Here is a 15,430-nt window from a genome sequence, read left to right on the forward strand (position 1 = left end):
AAATTGGTCTGCGTGGCTGTCGTCCCAGAAGGAAGCCTCTTCTAAAACTGATGCACAAAAAAAGCCTGCAAACAGTTTGCTGAAGACAAGCAGACTAAGGACAGGGATTACTGGAACCATGTCTGTGGTCTGATGAGACCAAGATAAAAACTTATTTGGTTTAGATGTGTGGCGGCAACCAGGTGAGGAGTACAAAGACAAGTGTGTCTTGCCTACAGTCAAGCATGGAGGTGGGAGTGTCATGGTCTGGGGCTGCATGAGTGCTGCCGGCACTGGGGAGCTACAGTTCATTGAGGGAACCATGAATGCCAACATGTACTGTGACATACTGAAGCAGAGCATGATCCCCTCCCTTCAGAGACTGGGCCGCAGGGCAGTATTCCAACTTGATAACGAACCCAAACACACCTCCAAGACGACCACTGCCTTGCTAAAGAAGCTGAAGGTAACGGTGATGGACTGGCCAAGCATGTCTCCAGACCCTATTGGGACATCCTCAAATGGAAGGTGGAGGAGCGCAAGGTCTCCAACATCCACCAGCTCTGTTATGTCATCATGGAGGAGGGGAAGAGGACTCCAGTGGCAACATGTGAAGCTCTGATGACCTCCATGCCCAAGAGGGTTAAGGCAGTGCTGGAAAATAATGGCGGCCACACAAAATATTGACACTTTGGGCCCAATTTTGGCATTTTCACTTAGGGGTGTACTCACTTTTGTTTCCAGTGGGTTGGGTTATTTTGAGGGTACAGAAAATTTACTGTGTTATACAAGCTGTACACTCACTACTTTACATTGTAGCAAAGTGTCATTTCTTCAGTGTTGTCACATGAAAAGATATAGATGTTTACTAAAATGTGAGGGGGTGTACTCACTTCTGTGAGGTACTATATATATATATATATATATATATATATATATATATATATATATATCCCTTTATTATGTTCAGAACTAAAAATTAAATACACTTAAAATGTCCTATTTTTTAAATGTTAGTTCTGTATATTTGAAATTCTATAAATTATTATTTTGTAACGTGTGTAGCTTTAGGCTCTTGTTTACCTGGCTATTCTTAACTGTTCTATTAATAATGTCTGCTTACATAGCTAAAAAAAAACTATACATATAACAGCATGATTCCAAGCAATAAAAGGTAAGAACAGGTAAGTCCAAAAATGTTTATTTCAATAACAGTTTCAAGTGAGACAACTGGTGTTGCTTGAATCTATTGTTGGAATAAACATTTTTGGATTTCTACAATCTGGTGTCTTCATCCAGTTCCCTTTGTTTTCTTGCCTCCTTGGGTTGCCAGTGCCAAAAATGAGCATTCCAAAAGTAAGTGGAATACTTCATATCTAGTATCTAGAGATAGGGGAAAAGTTTGACCCGAACATAAGTTTGGCCCAAACTTCACCTGTTCGCCCATTGTCCAAATGTGCGGGTACCTAGATGGGATGTTCACCCACCAAGCATCCCACAATGCACTGCACGCTTCAAAGTGCATTCTAAGGCACTAATTGGATAAAGCCAGCGGCCAGGTGCAAGACTTCTCCAATTAGCCCTGATTGGACAAAGTGATGATTACTTCCTCCAATCACGGCTCAGTACTCATAGTCCCACCCCACACTATAAAAGGTAACTTCCAATAGCCAGCTCTTGTAATGTGTTGCAGTGGAGATAGATAGAGCAGGGCTCTGTTTGCTACTAGCAGTTAGTGTGTTCACCACTTATTGTGATTCTGATTGTAGGGTGTTCAGTGTAGTGTGTGAGAATAGTGTGTTAGTGTAGTGTAGTGTTTAACACGACATTCCATAACATTTACTGCTACAGTATATACAGTGCTATATACCGTTTTTTTTTTGATTTTTTTGGTTGCTGTGTGTTTTCTCGTTTTGTTTTTTTGTGTGTGTCTTTTTTTTTTTGTCCCCTTCCTGCCCCACTGTCAGCCACAGTTTTTATGAATGCAACGTGGTGTTCACATTTTTTTATTTTTATTTTTTTATAGTTTTTGCATTTCTGTCAGCGTCAGTCCTCAATTTAAAGTCCACCAAACTCCACTTTTCAGTGAATAAAGTGCATCCAATCACACATTTTTTTTCAGTATCTATAAAATTTGGCCAATAAGCCCACCATCATGTCTGGGAAGCCAACAAGGAGAGGTAGACATTCCCATGCCACTATGAGGGGGGCCAGCAGTAGAAATGAGCACAACCGAAAAAAAATAAAAATAATTGTTTTTGTTTTATTCTGTTTTTTTTTTTCATTTCTACAATCATTCGTTATGATCTGCATTCGTTATTTCGGATCATTCGGAGCTTCGGAATGCATTCATATTCATTCCGTTCTATTCATCTAGATGCGGTATTCATTAATTTGGATATTGCAAATTGTAAATTCGGATGCATTCATATTCGACACTTTAAATTTGAAAGGAAATTACAATACCTATAATTTAATAGTTTAATATATAAATGTATTTATTAATATTAATAATAATTACAAAAAAACTATAAGAATTGCTAATAATTAAATTATAATAGAAAATATGAAAAAATTTAATTATCTGAATGGAATCAATTCGTTAAACTCGTAGACTGAAATGTTATTTCGAATTTTTTGATTTTGGAACATACTCCACATGGCATTATGGCAGAGCAGCAGGAGGAAGAGGAGGACTTCCTTTCCTCTCAAGGCCCACTTTATGCAGACACTATTCTTGCGATACCACAGAACACACAAGAAGAGAGGGAGAAAGGAGGAGGATTATGGCATTTTCTGAAGTATTGAAGCAGAGGAAGACATATGTCAAACCTTAAGAGATGGTTTTCAGTCCCCAGAAATGTTGGGAGTAGTACATGCCTGGGAGGAGTCAGTTCCAGATACTGTAATCCTCAGTGACCCCAAGGATGCTGCTTCTCATGCCAAACTTGCGGTGCATGGGCTCCCTTATTCCCTGAAGTCTGTGAAAGGACCCGAGAATTTGTGGTATCAAGGATTAGGATCATTATTCGTTGACAACCCTCCTTGACCACCATTACAAGGGGAAAGTCTCGCCCATCCCATCCTCACAGAGGGAGCAGAAGATGAAATATCTTGAGGACACCTTAAAGAGGAGTTTATGTAACGCCTTTCCAGACTCTGGTAGGTTAAAGTCTCATGGAAAATCTCGTTTTAAGGCTTCTGTTGGTCAAAAGAGGAGCGGTGGAGAAGAAGGCCACCCCAGGGATGCATTTTTTTTTTTAAAATGTAGTCCTCGTTGCCCAGGGCTGTCAGCTTGAACATCCTATCGGCAGTGTCTGTATCAAATGGTGGAAGATTATCTAGGGGAGAAAACAGACACGGAGATCTTTCCAGTAGACGATCCACTGGGTTTCTGGATCATGAGAATAGACCACTGGCCAGAACTTGCTCAGTATGCAATTGAGGTGCTGGGATTCCCTGCAGCTGCCAGAGGTTTTGTGACAGGTAAAAGAACGCATCTGTCCATGGACCGGCTGACATTTGTACAAATGAATCAGTCCTGGATTTGCAGCAGCTATCAAGCTCCTGATGCCGATGTTAATGATTAAGTGTTATTGCAATTGCAAATCTCTGCAAGACTTTCTAGACTGTTTTTACAGCAAGGCCAGACTACCTCAAGAATGATACGGGGTGAAGGCACCAACAACACCCAAAGACCAACTTTTCCGCAACTGTTTGAAAGGGGTGTCAAATTTAATTTAAGTGTTATTGGGATCGCAAATCTCTGCAAGGCTATCTAGACTGCCTAGCTTTGTGGATGTTGAATTTATCTTGAAGTCGTTTTTTGGTGTAGGTGCGTCAAATGTAAATTTTTTGCAGCAAGGCCAAATCTTGCTTTCATCAAGACTACCTCTAGAAAGGTACGGGGTGAAGGCACCAACAAAACCCAAAGACCAATTTTTCTCGCAACTGTGTTTCAGGGGCTTCAGATTTAAATTTTTTAACCACTTGAGATCCGCGCTATAGCCAAATGACGGCTACAGCGCGGATCTCCTTTTCCGGGACTACGTCTATTGACGTCGTCCCGTGCACGAGCGCCCTGCGTGCCCCCTGAGGGGCGCGCGCGGCGCGCTCTGTGATCGGCGAGTCTACGAGACTCGCCTGATCACCGATCCGTGCAAGGGGTCGATCCCGACCCCTTATCACGTGATCAGCTGTCAGCCAATGACAGCTGATCATGTGATATAACGGAGCCGGTAATCGGCTATTATTCCTCCTCGCGCTGTCAGCGCGAGGAGAAAAAAAAAAGCTGATCGCCGGCGGCCGTGATCGGGACATCAGTCCCGATCATGGCCAGCCCTGTTAGTGACCACCTGCCCCCTGCCAGTGCCCACCTGCCCCCTGCCAGTGCCACAATAGAAAAAATAAAGGGCCCCCCGTCAGTGCCACCCAGCAGTGCCCATAGTGCCACCCAGCAGTGCCCACAGTGCCACCCAGCAGTGCCCACAGTGCCACACAGCAGTGCCCACAATCTGCCTCAACATAGGTGCTGCACCCCAGTGCCACATATCCGTGCCCATCAGTGTCATCTACCAGTGCCCAGCAGTGCTGCCCATCAGTGCCCAGCAGTGCCACCTATCAGAGCCACCTATCAGTGCCACCTATCAGTGCCCATCAGTCCCATCTACCAGTGGTACCTATCAGTGCCCATCCATGTCACCCATCCGTGCCACCCATCTGTGCCACCCATCCATGCCACCTTATCTGTGCCCATCTTTGCCCATCAGTGCCGCCTTATCTGTGCCCATCGGTGCCGCCTTATCTGTGCCTATTAGTGCCGCTTAACTATGTCTATCAGTGCCCACCAATGCAGCCTATCAGTGCCCACCAGTGCAGCCTATCAGTGCCGCCTCATCAGCGCACTTCAGTGAAGGAGAAAAATTACCCGTTTGCAAAATTTTATAACAAACTATTAAACATGATTTTTTTTTTTTTGCATCTTTTTTTGTTTGTTTAGCAAAAAATAAAACTCTGAGCTGTAATTAAATACCACCAAAAGAAAGCTCTATTTGTGGGAAAAAAATGATAAAAATGTCATTCGGGTACAGTGTTGTATGACCGCGTAATTGTCATTCAAAGTGCATCAGCGCTGAAAGCTGAAAATTGGTCTGGGACTGAGGGGGGTTTAAGTGCCCAGTAAGCAAGTGGTTAAAAGCAATGCCAATTCTTGATTTAATCAAGACTACCTCTAGAATATTACGGGGTAAAGGCACCAACAATACCCAAAGACCAAATTATCTGCACCTGTTTGACAAGAGAGTCACATTTACATTTTTTACAGCAAGGCCAGTTCTTGCTTTCATCAAGACTACCTATATAGGGTTACGGTGGGAGGGCACCTCCAACACCCAAAGCTTAATTTTTTCACACCTGTTACTTCTATCCAAAGTCTCCAAAAGAGACACCCGACTTTATCTAAAAACAAATGTTGGCCTGAGTGTACTATGCTATAGGCTTGGTCACTGTGGTGCAAAACTTTGTTATTTCCATCCAAAGTCTGCCACAGAGACACCAGAATTTATCCAAAAAAATCTCCAATCTTGTTCCGAGTGCACTAACATGAGGCTTCATCATACAGACTGGCTCCCCGAGCCGTTGTTTACTAAATAAAGAAATCTAAAGGAGATTTTACAATAAGACCGTATAGCGCACGGCCACCTTTATACACCTGAAATGAACTACTTTCAGCGCTATTAATTGTTAATGGCATCCGAAACACGGAAGCAAGCGCACATTTTGCCACGTGAAAAAAAAATGTGCAACAGACTTGGCAAAATGCACAGTAAAAAACGTGCAAACCCCAACACACCAAAATGTCCCACACGCTACTTTGCAATATTTGTTGCACATAGGACAGCGCATTCAAATTAGTGAGCTGTCCTATATCTGTCATGGCAAAAACGTGCCAAAAAATGTGTGCTCGCCCTTAACTAGGTGTAAATGGGGCCTCAAAGTGAGATTGGTTGTCATGACTTAGCCTATGTAATTCTTACCTCCTTGCTGCATTGTTTCCCCCAAACCTGTGATTCCATTCACATGTGTTGTTTGGCTTTTGTGCTCACCTATGGGCATTGCCTACTATTTTGTGGGTTTATATTTCCTTTCTCCTCTTTAACCTCCTGGCCCGCCTCTCAGTTCGCTTCACTATATAAGACACGCTTGTTGCCTGAGCAAATTCCTAGTTCTCTGAGCTTCTATTTGCCCAGTATTACATGTATTCATTATCTGACTTCCTGTGTACCGACTCCTGCTTCATCTACCATTTGTGTTTGTCCGCCACCTGCCCTAATTCCAACGTGTTTCCTGGATTTCCTTCTGTCTCCTTCACACGCAAGTGCTCTTCACATCTTTAGCTGGACATACCTGGGAGCCGCAACCTGGATCCAGCTGTTCCATCCCCACCATCTGGAACCCCGGTGAAGAAGTAGGCTAGGGCTTGGACTCCATGCCCTGGGGATCCTCGAGTTGGCAATCTACAAGGGTGCCTTATCACTGAAACCTGACATTGGTGTGTTTACACAAGAACAATTATGTTTGGGCGTCTACATCCACTCCCTCCCTTGTATATATTTGTATAAAGCTGGCCATACACTATGCAATATGATTGTACAATTTCCTTTAGACTTACCAAAATTATGGAATAGGAGGACCCACCCGAACAATCCATTTGATTCAATTAGTATCAAATCAGGCAGACCCTTGCACTACATAGCTGATGGTAGATCTAAGTGGAAATTATACATTTAGATTGTATGGTGTATGTGCAAGTCCCCTGATGAAGTCAAGTGACCCATGACGTAATGCAGAGGGTGAAGCCTTGTGGGATCGGGACCGGTAGTTGCGATATCTATGTACCTTGTTTGTCGTGCTGGCTTTATTCATGTCTAATGTGAGTGAGGTTTTAATCAATAAAATACAAATATGATTTAACTACACTATTGGAGGCGTTTTTTAGTTTTTTTTTCAAAATGTTTTTATTGGAATTTTACAAAGTACAGAAATTGCATCAAACAAGAAATTCTTGAACATAGGCAAAGATACAGAAATTATACAGACTAAGCGGGTGAAGCTGCAATTACCGGCAGAGGGTCACATGCAAACTTCATACTTCTTTTGAGAAATCGTATCTTGCATCCCATCAATGGATGATTCTGAGGGCATTTATTCCCTAGTGATCCAAAATAAATGGGGCTAGGTGGGGGTGGTATAAAATGTATCTATTGGATAGTTCACCGCGTACCATTGAAGGGCAGTATAGTAGAAATAGTATGAAGTGTTCGTTAGTATTATGTGGTATAAAGCTGTTGTAACAATGCGGATCTCCTAGTCAATGGGTAACGAAAGGCTATACTGGGATCAAAAATTTTGGCCAGAAGGAGATGTCGTCTAGATTAGTATGATTGCCTGTCTAAGTGGAGGGAAGGAGGGTGGGTCGAGTCATAGGGGAATAGGGGGAGGGTAGGGTAAGGACAGGTGTTTTTAGGCTCCCCTCATCTGCTCCGGCCCCCGAGTACAATCTATTGCATAAGCTGTTTATATTCAGAAGTTGAGATGAAGTGAAACCAGCAAGCCCAGGTTGTGGCAAATTTGGCAGGTCTATCATGAGCTTGGTGGATTAAGTCTTCCATTTCTGCTGTTTTGCAAATGCGTCGCAGCCACTCCACTATGGTTGGTGAAGCGGAAGAGCTCCATTTGGAAGGGATACACATTTTAGCTGCGTTAACCATGTGCATAGCTAAGGAGCGGAAGTATGATTAGTATCCTTTTGAGAATAGAGGGCAGATTCAGAAGAAACTGTTCAGGCGTGAATGCAAGGTCATACGGGGTTATGTGTTTAACTAGTCTGTGGACCTCTGTCCAAAATGTCTGGAGTTTGGGGCATGTCCACCAGATGTGCAAGAATGACCCTATTCCAGAGTTGCATCTCCAACATTGGGGGGAAAGGTTTGGAAATATCTGGTGTAGTTTGAGAAGGGTTCTGCACCACCGGGACTTTATCTTATAAGCATTTTCTTGTGTGTATGTGTTGAGGGAGCCCTTGTGTGTAAATGTATGTATGGTATCCCAATCCGGTTGTGTAAGTTGCTTGGATAGATATTGTTCCCACTTATTTTTGGCCCAGTCGTGATGTGGATCGTGGTATTTGAATAGTAACGCATAAGTGGTAGAAATGAGGTGTCTTTGTGTTTCTGTTTGCGAGCAAATAACTTCGAAAGGGGTGAGTTGCCTTGACCATTGCGCTTGTGATGGTGAGGAATAGAAAAAGTGCCGCGCTTGCACATAAGTCCAGAAGGGGAATGATCCCGTCTTATATAGGGCAGAGATTTCAGTATAGGAATGCAATCGCTCTCCCTCATTGAATTGTCCTGCTTGTACGGTTGTATGTGGCCATACGTCAGCTAGGAAGTCTTTACTACCGGGGGTAAAATCTGGGTTCAGTCTAAGTGGGGTCAGAGGACCTAATGTGGAGGAGATCATATGTTTGTGGTAGGATTCGCGAAAAGCACAAAGCATCGGGTGTAGTAATGGGTGGTCCTTAATACTCGACGGAATGTGGGCTTGGGTTAACCAAGGGGTTTGGGCTATTGGGAAGGGCGTGGTAGAGTTTTCCAGCTGTACCCAATCTTTCGTCTTGGAGTGGATGTTCCAATCGATAACCCTGTTTAAGTGACATTCTTGTTGGTATTTTCATATATCCGGTATGCCTAAGCCACCTTTCGTTTTTGGAGTAGTGAGTTTAGCATAGCTTAACCTAGGTCTGGACCTACCCCAGATAAAGTCAGTGCAGATTTTGCGGTAGGTCAAGAAAAAGGCCTTCGGTAGTGCGATTTGGACAGTCTGTAGTAAGTATAAAGCCCTCGGTAGGACGTTCATTTTAAGGATCGTTGTTCTACCAAACCAAGAAAAAATTCCTCCAGACCATTTTTTGAGGTCTTTAGTTATTTATTGTAGGAGTGGTAGATAGTTTGTAGGATACAAGTCTGCCATGAAAGTGGTCAACTGGATAGGATACCTAAGTATGTAAGTTTATGTTTATTTCAACTGAAGGGGAAGTTGTTTTGACACTGTTCGCATAAAGTCTGTGGGAGGGCAATATGGAGGGCCGTGGATTTCGAAAAATTGATTTGGAGATTGGATATTAGTTTAAAATGTTTCATTCACTGGGGAGCTACAGTTCATTGAGGGACCCATGAATGCCAACATGTCTTGTTGTGACATACTGAAGCAGAGCATGATCCCCTCCCTTGGAAGACTGGGCTGCAGGGCAGGAATTAAATGTTGTAAGGTTTTGAGAAGGGTGGGGATAGTCGTTAGAGGATCATTTAGGAAGAGAAGTAGGTTGTCCGCAAAGGCTGCTATTTTGTATTGTCATTGGTAAATCGTTATTCCCCAATGACTATAGTCACGGATATGACGGATAGTCGTTAGAGGATCATTTAGGAAGAGAAGTAGGTTGTCCGCAAAGGCTGCTATTTTGTATTGTCATTGGTGAATCGTTATTCCCTTTATATTCGGGTTTGATCTAGTACAATTAAGAAGGGGTTCTAGTGTAAGAATAAAGATAATAAAGATAATAGGAGACAGTGGGCATCCCTGATGGGTACCATTGGATATTGAGAAGACGTCTGATAGGTGGCCATTTACTCGTACCCTAGCTGTAGGGGCAGAGTATAGTGTCTTTATCAGGTTTAGCATATGAGGAGGAAGGCCTTGCATTTGTAGAGTTTCTACCATGTAATCCCAGGCCACTCTATCAAACGCCTTTTCCGCATCAAGGGATAAAAAGAAACCTTGTTTTTTCTTGTAGTTGAGCCAATGTTGGATGTTAAGGGCTTTAAGGGTGTTATCCCTAGCTTCCCTGCCCGGGACAAATCCTACTTGATCTAGGTTGATAGTGGTGGGGAGTAGGGGGAGAAGTCTGCTGGGCAATATTTTTGCAAACCATTTTAAGTCAACGTTTGGTAAAGAGATAGGTCAGTAACTGGAGACCTGAGACGAATCTTTGCCTGGCTTAGGTATGACTGTGATGTGGGCAGTCAATAGGTCTCTCGGGGGGGTTTGGGGTGTCGTACATGTTGTGAAGGCTGATACAAAATGGCTGGTAAGGATCTCTCGAAATATTTTGTAGTACCCTGTAGTCAGACCATCGGGTCCCGGACTTTTACCAGCCTTCATTTGGGCCAAGGCTCTGTCAGCTTCTTCAGTGGTGAAGGGTTCATCAAGCGTTTGATAAGCGGCTTCTGAGATTCGCGTGGGGCTGTATTGATGTAGAAAGTTCTTAATCAAGTCCTTTCTCTCCAGATCAGTAGGGGTTCGATCTGCAGGGGTCAGATTATATAATTGGTCATAGAATTGAATGAACTGGGAAGCTATGTTGGGGGTCGAAGTCGATTTACGTCCAGACGAGTCAGTGAGTGCACTGTCGATGCAGCCTTTCTCGCCTGTAATGCTCTGGCAAGTCCCTTACATGGCTTTATTGCCGTAATCATAGAAGTATTTTTGTGACAAGATGTACTTTCTTTGTATTTGTTTGCCTAGTAGATCAAGCATCTCGTTTCTGGCTTGAATGAGCGCATTCAGGGACTGGAGGGCTTGTGAGTGTTTGTGCACTTTCAAGCAGTAGAATTTTGTTTGTCAGCTCCTTGTATCGTTTCTGTCTGTCTTTTTTACATTTTTCCATTGCTGCCATAAGGGTGCCTCGAATCACACATTTGTGAGCCTCCCAGTTCGTTAACGGTGATGTATCTGTGGGTTTGTTGTCAATGAAATATTGCTGGATACGAGTCTTAATGGTTGCAAGGACAGTCAGGTCTGTGAGTAGGGATGGGACCAGTCTCCAAATCGGGGTGCGGGTAGTCAAGTCGGGGAGGGAAATCGTCATGGAGAGCGGATGATGATCGGAAAGGAACATGGGGTCAATAGATGCATGGTGGAAAAAGTGAAGGTCCTTTTGGGTGAGGAAAAAATAGTCTAATCTAGAGTACTACTTGTTGTGAGGGGGCGAGAAGAAAGTGAAATATTTGCCATTGGGATTGAGGGTGCGCCAGGTGTCATGTAAGAGGAGAGTCTGTAATTGAGTTTTGATGGAGCTGAGAGCAGCATAAGGGAGGAATGATTTACCAATTAGAGGTGTCCAGGATTGGGTTTAACGGTACATTGAAATCCCCTCCGAGGATCAAAGTGCCCTCCAAGAAGGAGGTTAAAGACTGCGCGATATCACGGAAGAAAGATACCTGCTGGGAGTTTTGTGCATAGATGTGTGATTATCTTGCCTCCATATGCGCCCTTCAGAAAAATAAATCTGCCCTTGGGATCAGATAGTCTGTCAAGTAAGTGAAACGGACAATGTTTGGCCAGTAATATAGACACCCTCTTAGATTTTGAGTCGAGATTAGCTGCGTGGTATGCAATGTTGAAGTAATGATTGTGTACTTTTGGTATAGAATCTGCTCTAAAGTGTGTTTCCTGTAGAAATAAAATGTCAGCTTTGTTTTTTAGCATCTGTAGTAGTATCTGGGCCCCTTTTTCAGGTGTATTGATACCTTTCACATTGAGAGAAATTAGTTTGATCTTTGGTGTACTGGTTTCAGTCCGTAGAGTAGCCATTGGATATGGTCAGGTGTGGATCAGACACATTGTAGAGGAAGTAGAGCCTCGGGGGACGCAGCAGACGAAGGGAGGGGGAGTTTAGAGTCTTGGAAGGACCGAAAAGACTGTTAGGAAGAGGAGAAGGCGACCAGCGCAAAGAGGAAGGGAAATTAAAAAGTAGGAGTGGGAGAGGGTTATGTAACTATGTACCGACAACAGATGAGAGATCGCTCATCTGATCCAGTAGTAAATAAGACAAGTCGGAGTGTGTCGTGGAACTGTGAGAGAAGGGGTGTTTAGAGATATTGTTGTGTAAATTGTTCCACCGTGTGGGTGATGGTATTACTGTGAGGAAGATGAAACATAAATGGGCTGTCAGACCTATGGCCATGTGCAAATGGGCAGGTGAAAGAGCCATAGTCTAACGGAACCTCTAATCGAGGTGTGGTTCAGTTTCACTGTTTGGGATTGGGCTTGCTTACTAAGCGATTGGTGTGTAGGAATATTCTTTGGTTTTCGAGTAAGTATGGGCGAGTCAATGTAACGCGTGGGGCTAGAGCAAAAGGCCTCTATGTAGACCTTGGATGGATATAGCATATGACTCATACACAGTAAGGAACCGACTAAGGCGTATGTAGCCTGCAGGTTATAACTAGGACGTGAGCAATAAGCGACATCTTTTTCTTAGAGATATACAATGAGCCTCCATAAGAACACACATTTTATAAACAATAAACTGTAACCCATTCTAGGTACAACCTTAACAAAACATATGGTGATAAGTTGTAGCTCAGCCAGTAGAGACCCAATGACAATTCTTATATACTAGTAATAACATAGGGAAGCACGAGGGATAATCTTTACAGTACTAGTCTACATTTTGCACGGATGTTATACTACTAGGAGGTCTAGGTGCATATCCCAGGTAATATGACAGAAGGATAGAGTACCAATATTCTGGGAAGCAGTCGTGTCGCCCGAAACCTTCAGCTATGTGGCATGTGGGTCACTTAGAAGGATCCCCGATGTGTGGGGAGATATCCGTAGGTGACAATGGGAAGTCTAATAAACCTCCTGTCAGGGCGTGATATGTAGACTGGAATGGAAATGAGGGGGAATGGGCAGTAATTCACCTTAAATTGCCTGGGCGACACCTCTCCTCCCCCCCCCCCGCCCTTTCAGGCCCCCTCCATTTACCACTCGCCATTTAGCTAGGCAGTTGATCTTAAGCTGACATTAATCTTTACTTAGCTTCTGATTGGGGCGGTTGCACAGATAAAAGTAAAAGAGTCCTTCCCGCCACTTGTAGAAAGGCTGTGTGTAAAGATTGTCATATAAGACTCCAGTTCGTCAGTTGTGCTCATCAAAAAGGGAGTCATTAGGCACATGTAGTAGCAGCAGCATACTCCTGCAGACGTGAAAAGAACAGCGTGACCTCTATGCAGTCACTCTCTGCGATTCTTTAGTGTAATCGCTGACAGGTCTTGGTAAATATGGATAGTCCATCATGCTCCAGGTCCCCCTTGTGACGTGAGCTGTGAAGTATCCCTTCTTTCAGGTTGTAATCTACAAGGCAACACACCACATCTCTCGGTGGATCTGCATCCCTACCTCGAGGCCACAGGGCTCTGTGTATGCGTTCCATCGCAATGGGCGTCTGGAGTGGTTTGTCTATGAGGCGATTGAAGATGGCCGACACCACAGGGAGGAGGTGGTCACTATCAACGGTCTCGGGAAGGCCTCTCACCCTCAAATTGTGCCTCTGTCCTCTGTTGTCGAGGTCCTCGACACGTCTTTGGAGATCCCTTAGGTGTTTATTGTGTGATTCTGCCGTGTGGTCAAGCTTGATCAGCGGTGTCTGATGGCGGGACGTCACTTTCTCCACAGCTTGGACTCTGCCAGCGATCGCCTGGATCTCATGGCGGAGGTCCGATATGGCCTCCGATAGTGTGTCCTTGATATCTGCTGCCACACTACGGAGATCTGAGAGGCTTAGATGTTGTTGTGCGTTTGGGCTGGAAGTCGTTGTTGCCGGTATAGGAGATGGGATGGTGGGAGACAGCATGATGCCAGTAGAGCTCCGTGAGGAGGCTGAGGTAACGTCCGCCATGTTCTGTCTGTGGGATCTAAACATCTCCGGGATATTGTGGTTGTTGCGGTTATCTGTTTCTCTTGGGGACCGCGATCTGGATCCCGATGTGCCGTGGGATGAGGTTCCCATGTTTATAGAATGTAAATCCACCGCGAGTGCTGATAAAATCGAAAGAGTGGCCGAGGTCTGACGGAGCCAGGGAATTAAGCGGCCATATTTTTCACTAGGCAAACCACGCCCTTGGAGGTGGTTTTTACCCCTTTTGTCTTTACACACAATTGGAGCAAAACTATATGAGAATATGGGCATATAACTGTCTTAAAGGGACTCATACCCTATTATCCTAAAGAGCACCCAGGAAGAAATGAGTACCCCAGTGGATAGGAGGAGCACGAGATCTTGTTACAAGCATGGTAAAGAAGGTGTGGTCCACCGTATTCTGTGATGCAGTAAGGCAGTGCATGATGACATATGAAGTTTCCTGGATTGTCACATGATAATACAGAAAGTGATGGAATCAGAAAACATTGTGTAAAATTTTGAACAGGGAGGTGAAGATTGAAGGCTGCCATGGACTGGGTAAGTGAGAGATGAGCACAAGTGAGAGAAAAGACATTAAAAAAGGCTTCTATTATATTATTGTCAGGGCTGGGCTCAGCCCTTCCTTCTCAGAGCTGGCCGTTCAGCTGCCGGCTAAATGCCAGCTCATATCTCTCCACAGTGACTCATCTGTTGATGATCTCCTGCTCGTCAGTCCTGCCTACTTAAGCCGTCCAGTCCAGATGATCGCTGCCTTTGCCTTGGTCACATCTCTAGAGACGCTCTCCAGTGTGCCTGTTAACCACTTCAGCTCCGGACCAATAAACACCTTAAGGACCAGAGGTCTTTTTGCAATTTCGCACTGCGCTGCTTTAACTGGTAATTGCGCGGTCATGCAATATTGCACCCAAACGAAATTTGCGTCCTTTTCTTCCCACAAATAGAGCTTTCTTTTGATGGTATTTGATTGCCTCTGCGATTTTTTTTTTTTGCGATATAAATGGAAAAAGAGCGAAAATTTTGAAAAAAAAAGATATTTTCTTCTTTTTGTTATAAGAAAAATCGAATAAACTAAATTTTAGTCATACATTGAGGGCAAAATTTATTCAGCCACATGTCTTTAGTAAAAAAAATGTCAATAAGCGTATATTTTTTGGTTTGCGCAAAAGTTATAGCGTCTACAAACTAGAGTACATTTTCTGGAATTTACACAGCTTTTAATTTATGACTGCCGATCTCATTTCTTGAGGTGCTAAAATGGCAGGGCAGTACAAATCCCCCCCAAATGACCCCATTTTGGAAAGTAGACACCCCAAGGAAATTGCTGATGGGTATGTTGAGCCCATTGAATATTTATTTTTTTTGTCCTAAGGGATTGAATAATGACAAAAAAAAAAAAAATTTTTACAAAAAGTTGTCACTAAATGATATATTGCTCACACATGCCATGGTTATATGTGGAATTGCACCCCAAAATATATTCCGCTACTTCTCCCGAGTATGGGGATACCACATGTGTGGGACTTTTTGGGAGTCTAGTCGCGCACGGCACCCCGAAAACCAATCACCACCTTCAGGATTTCTAAGGGTGCAAATTTTTGATTTAACTCCTCACTACCTATCACAGTTTCGAAGGCCATAAAATGCCAAAATAGCACAAAAACCCCCAAAATGACCCCATTTTGGAAA

General features: G+C 43.7%; 1 protein-coding gene across 1 annotated transcript in view; it reads right to left on the reverse strand.

The window, feature by feature from the left end:
* Window positions 1-13,831, reverse strand: part of LOC143926811 (olfactory receptor 6N1-like) — a 21,047-nt gene extending 7,216 nt beyond the window's left edge. Inside the window, exon 1 of the mRNA XM_077450855.1 lies at window positions 13,358-13,831. Within this exon, the coding sequence (XP_077306981.1) occupies window positions 13,358-13,831 (474 nt within the window). The remainder of the gene's footprint in view (window positions 1-13,357) is intronic.
* Between the last annotated feature and the right edge of the window lie 1,599 nt (window positions 13,832-15,430).

The sequence above is a fragment of the Lithobates pipiens genome, unplaced genomic scaffold (genome assembly GCF_037356315.1).
Source record: "Lithobates pipiens isolate NorthernLeopardFrog02 unplaced genomic scaffold, aLitPip1_a1.2 Scaffold_23, whole genome shotgun sequence".
NCBI lineage: Eukaryota > Metazoa > Chordata > Amphibia > Anura > Ranidae > Lithobates > Lithobates pipiens.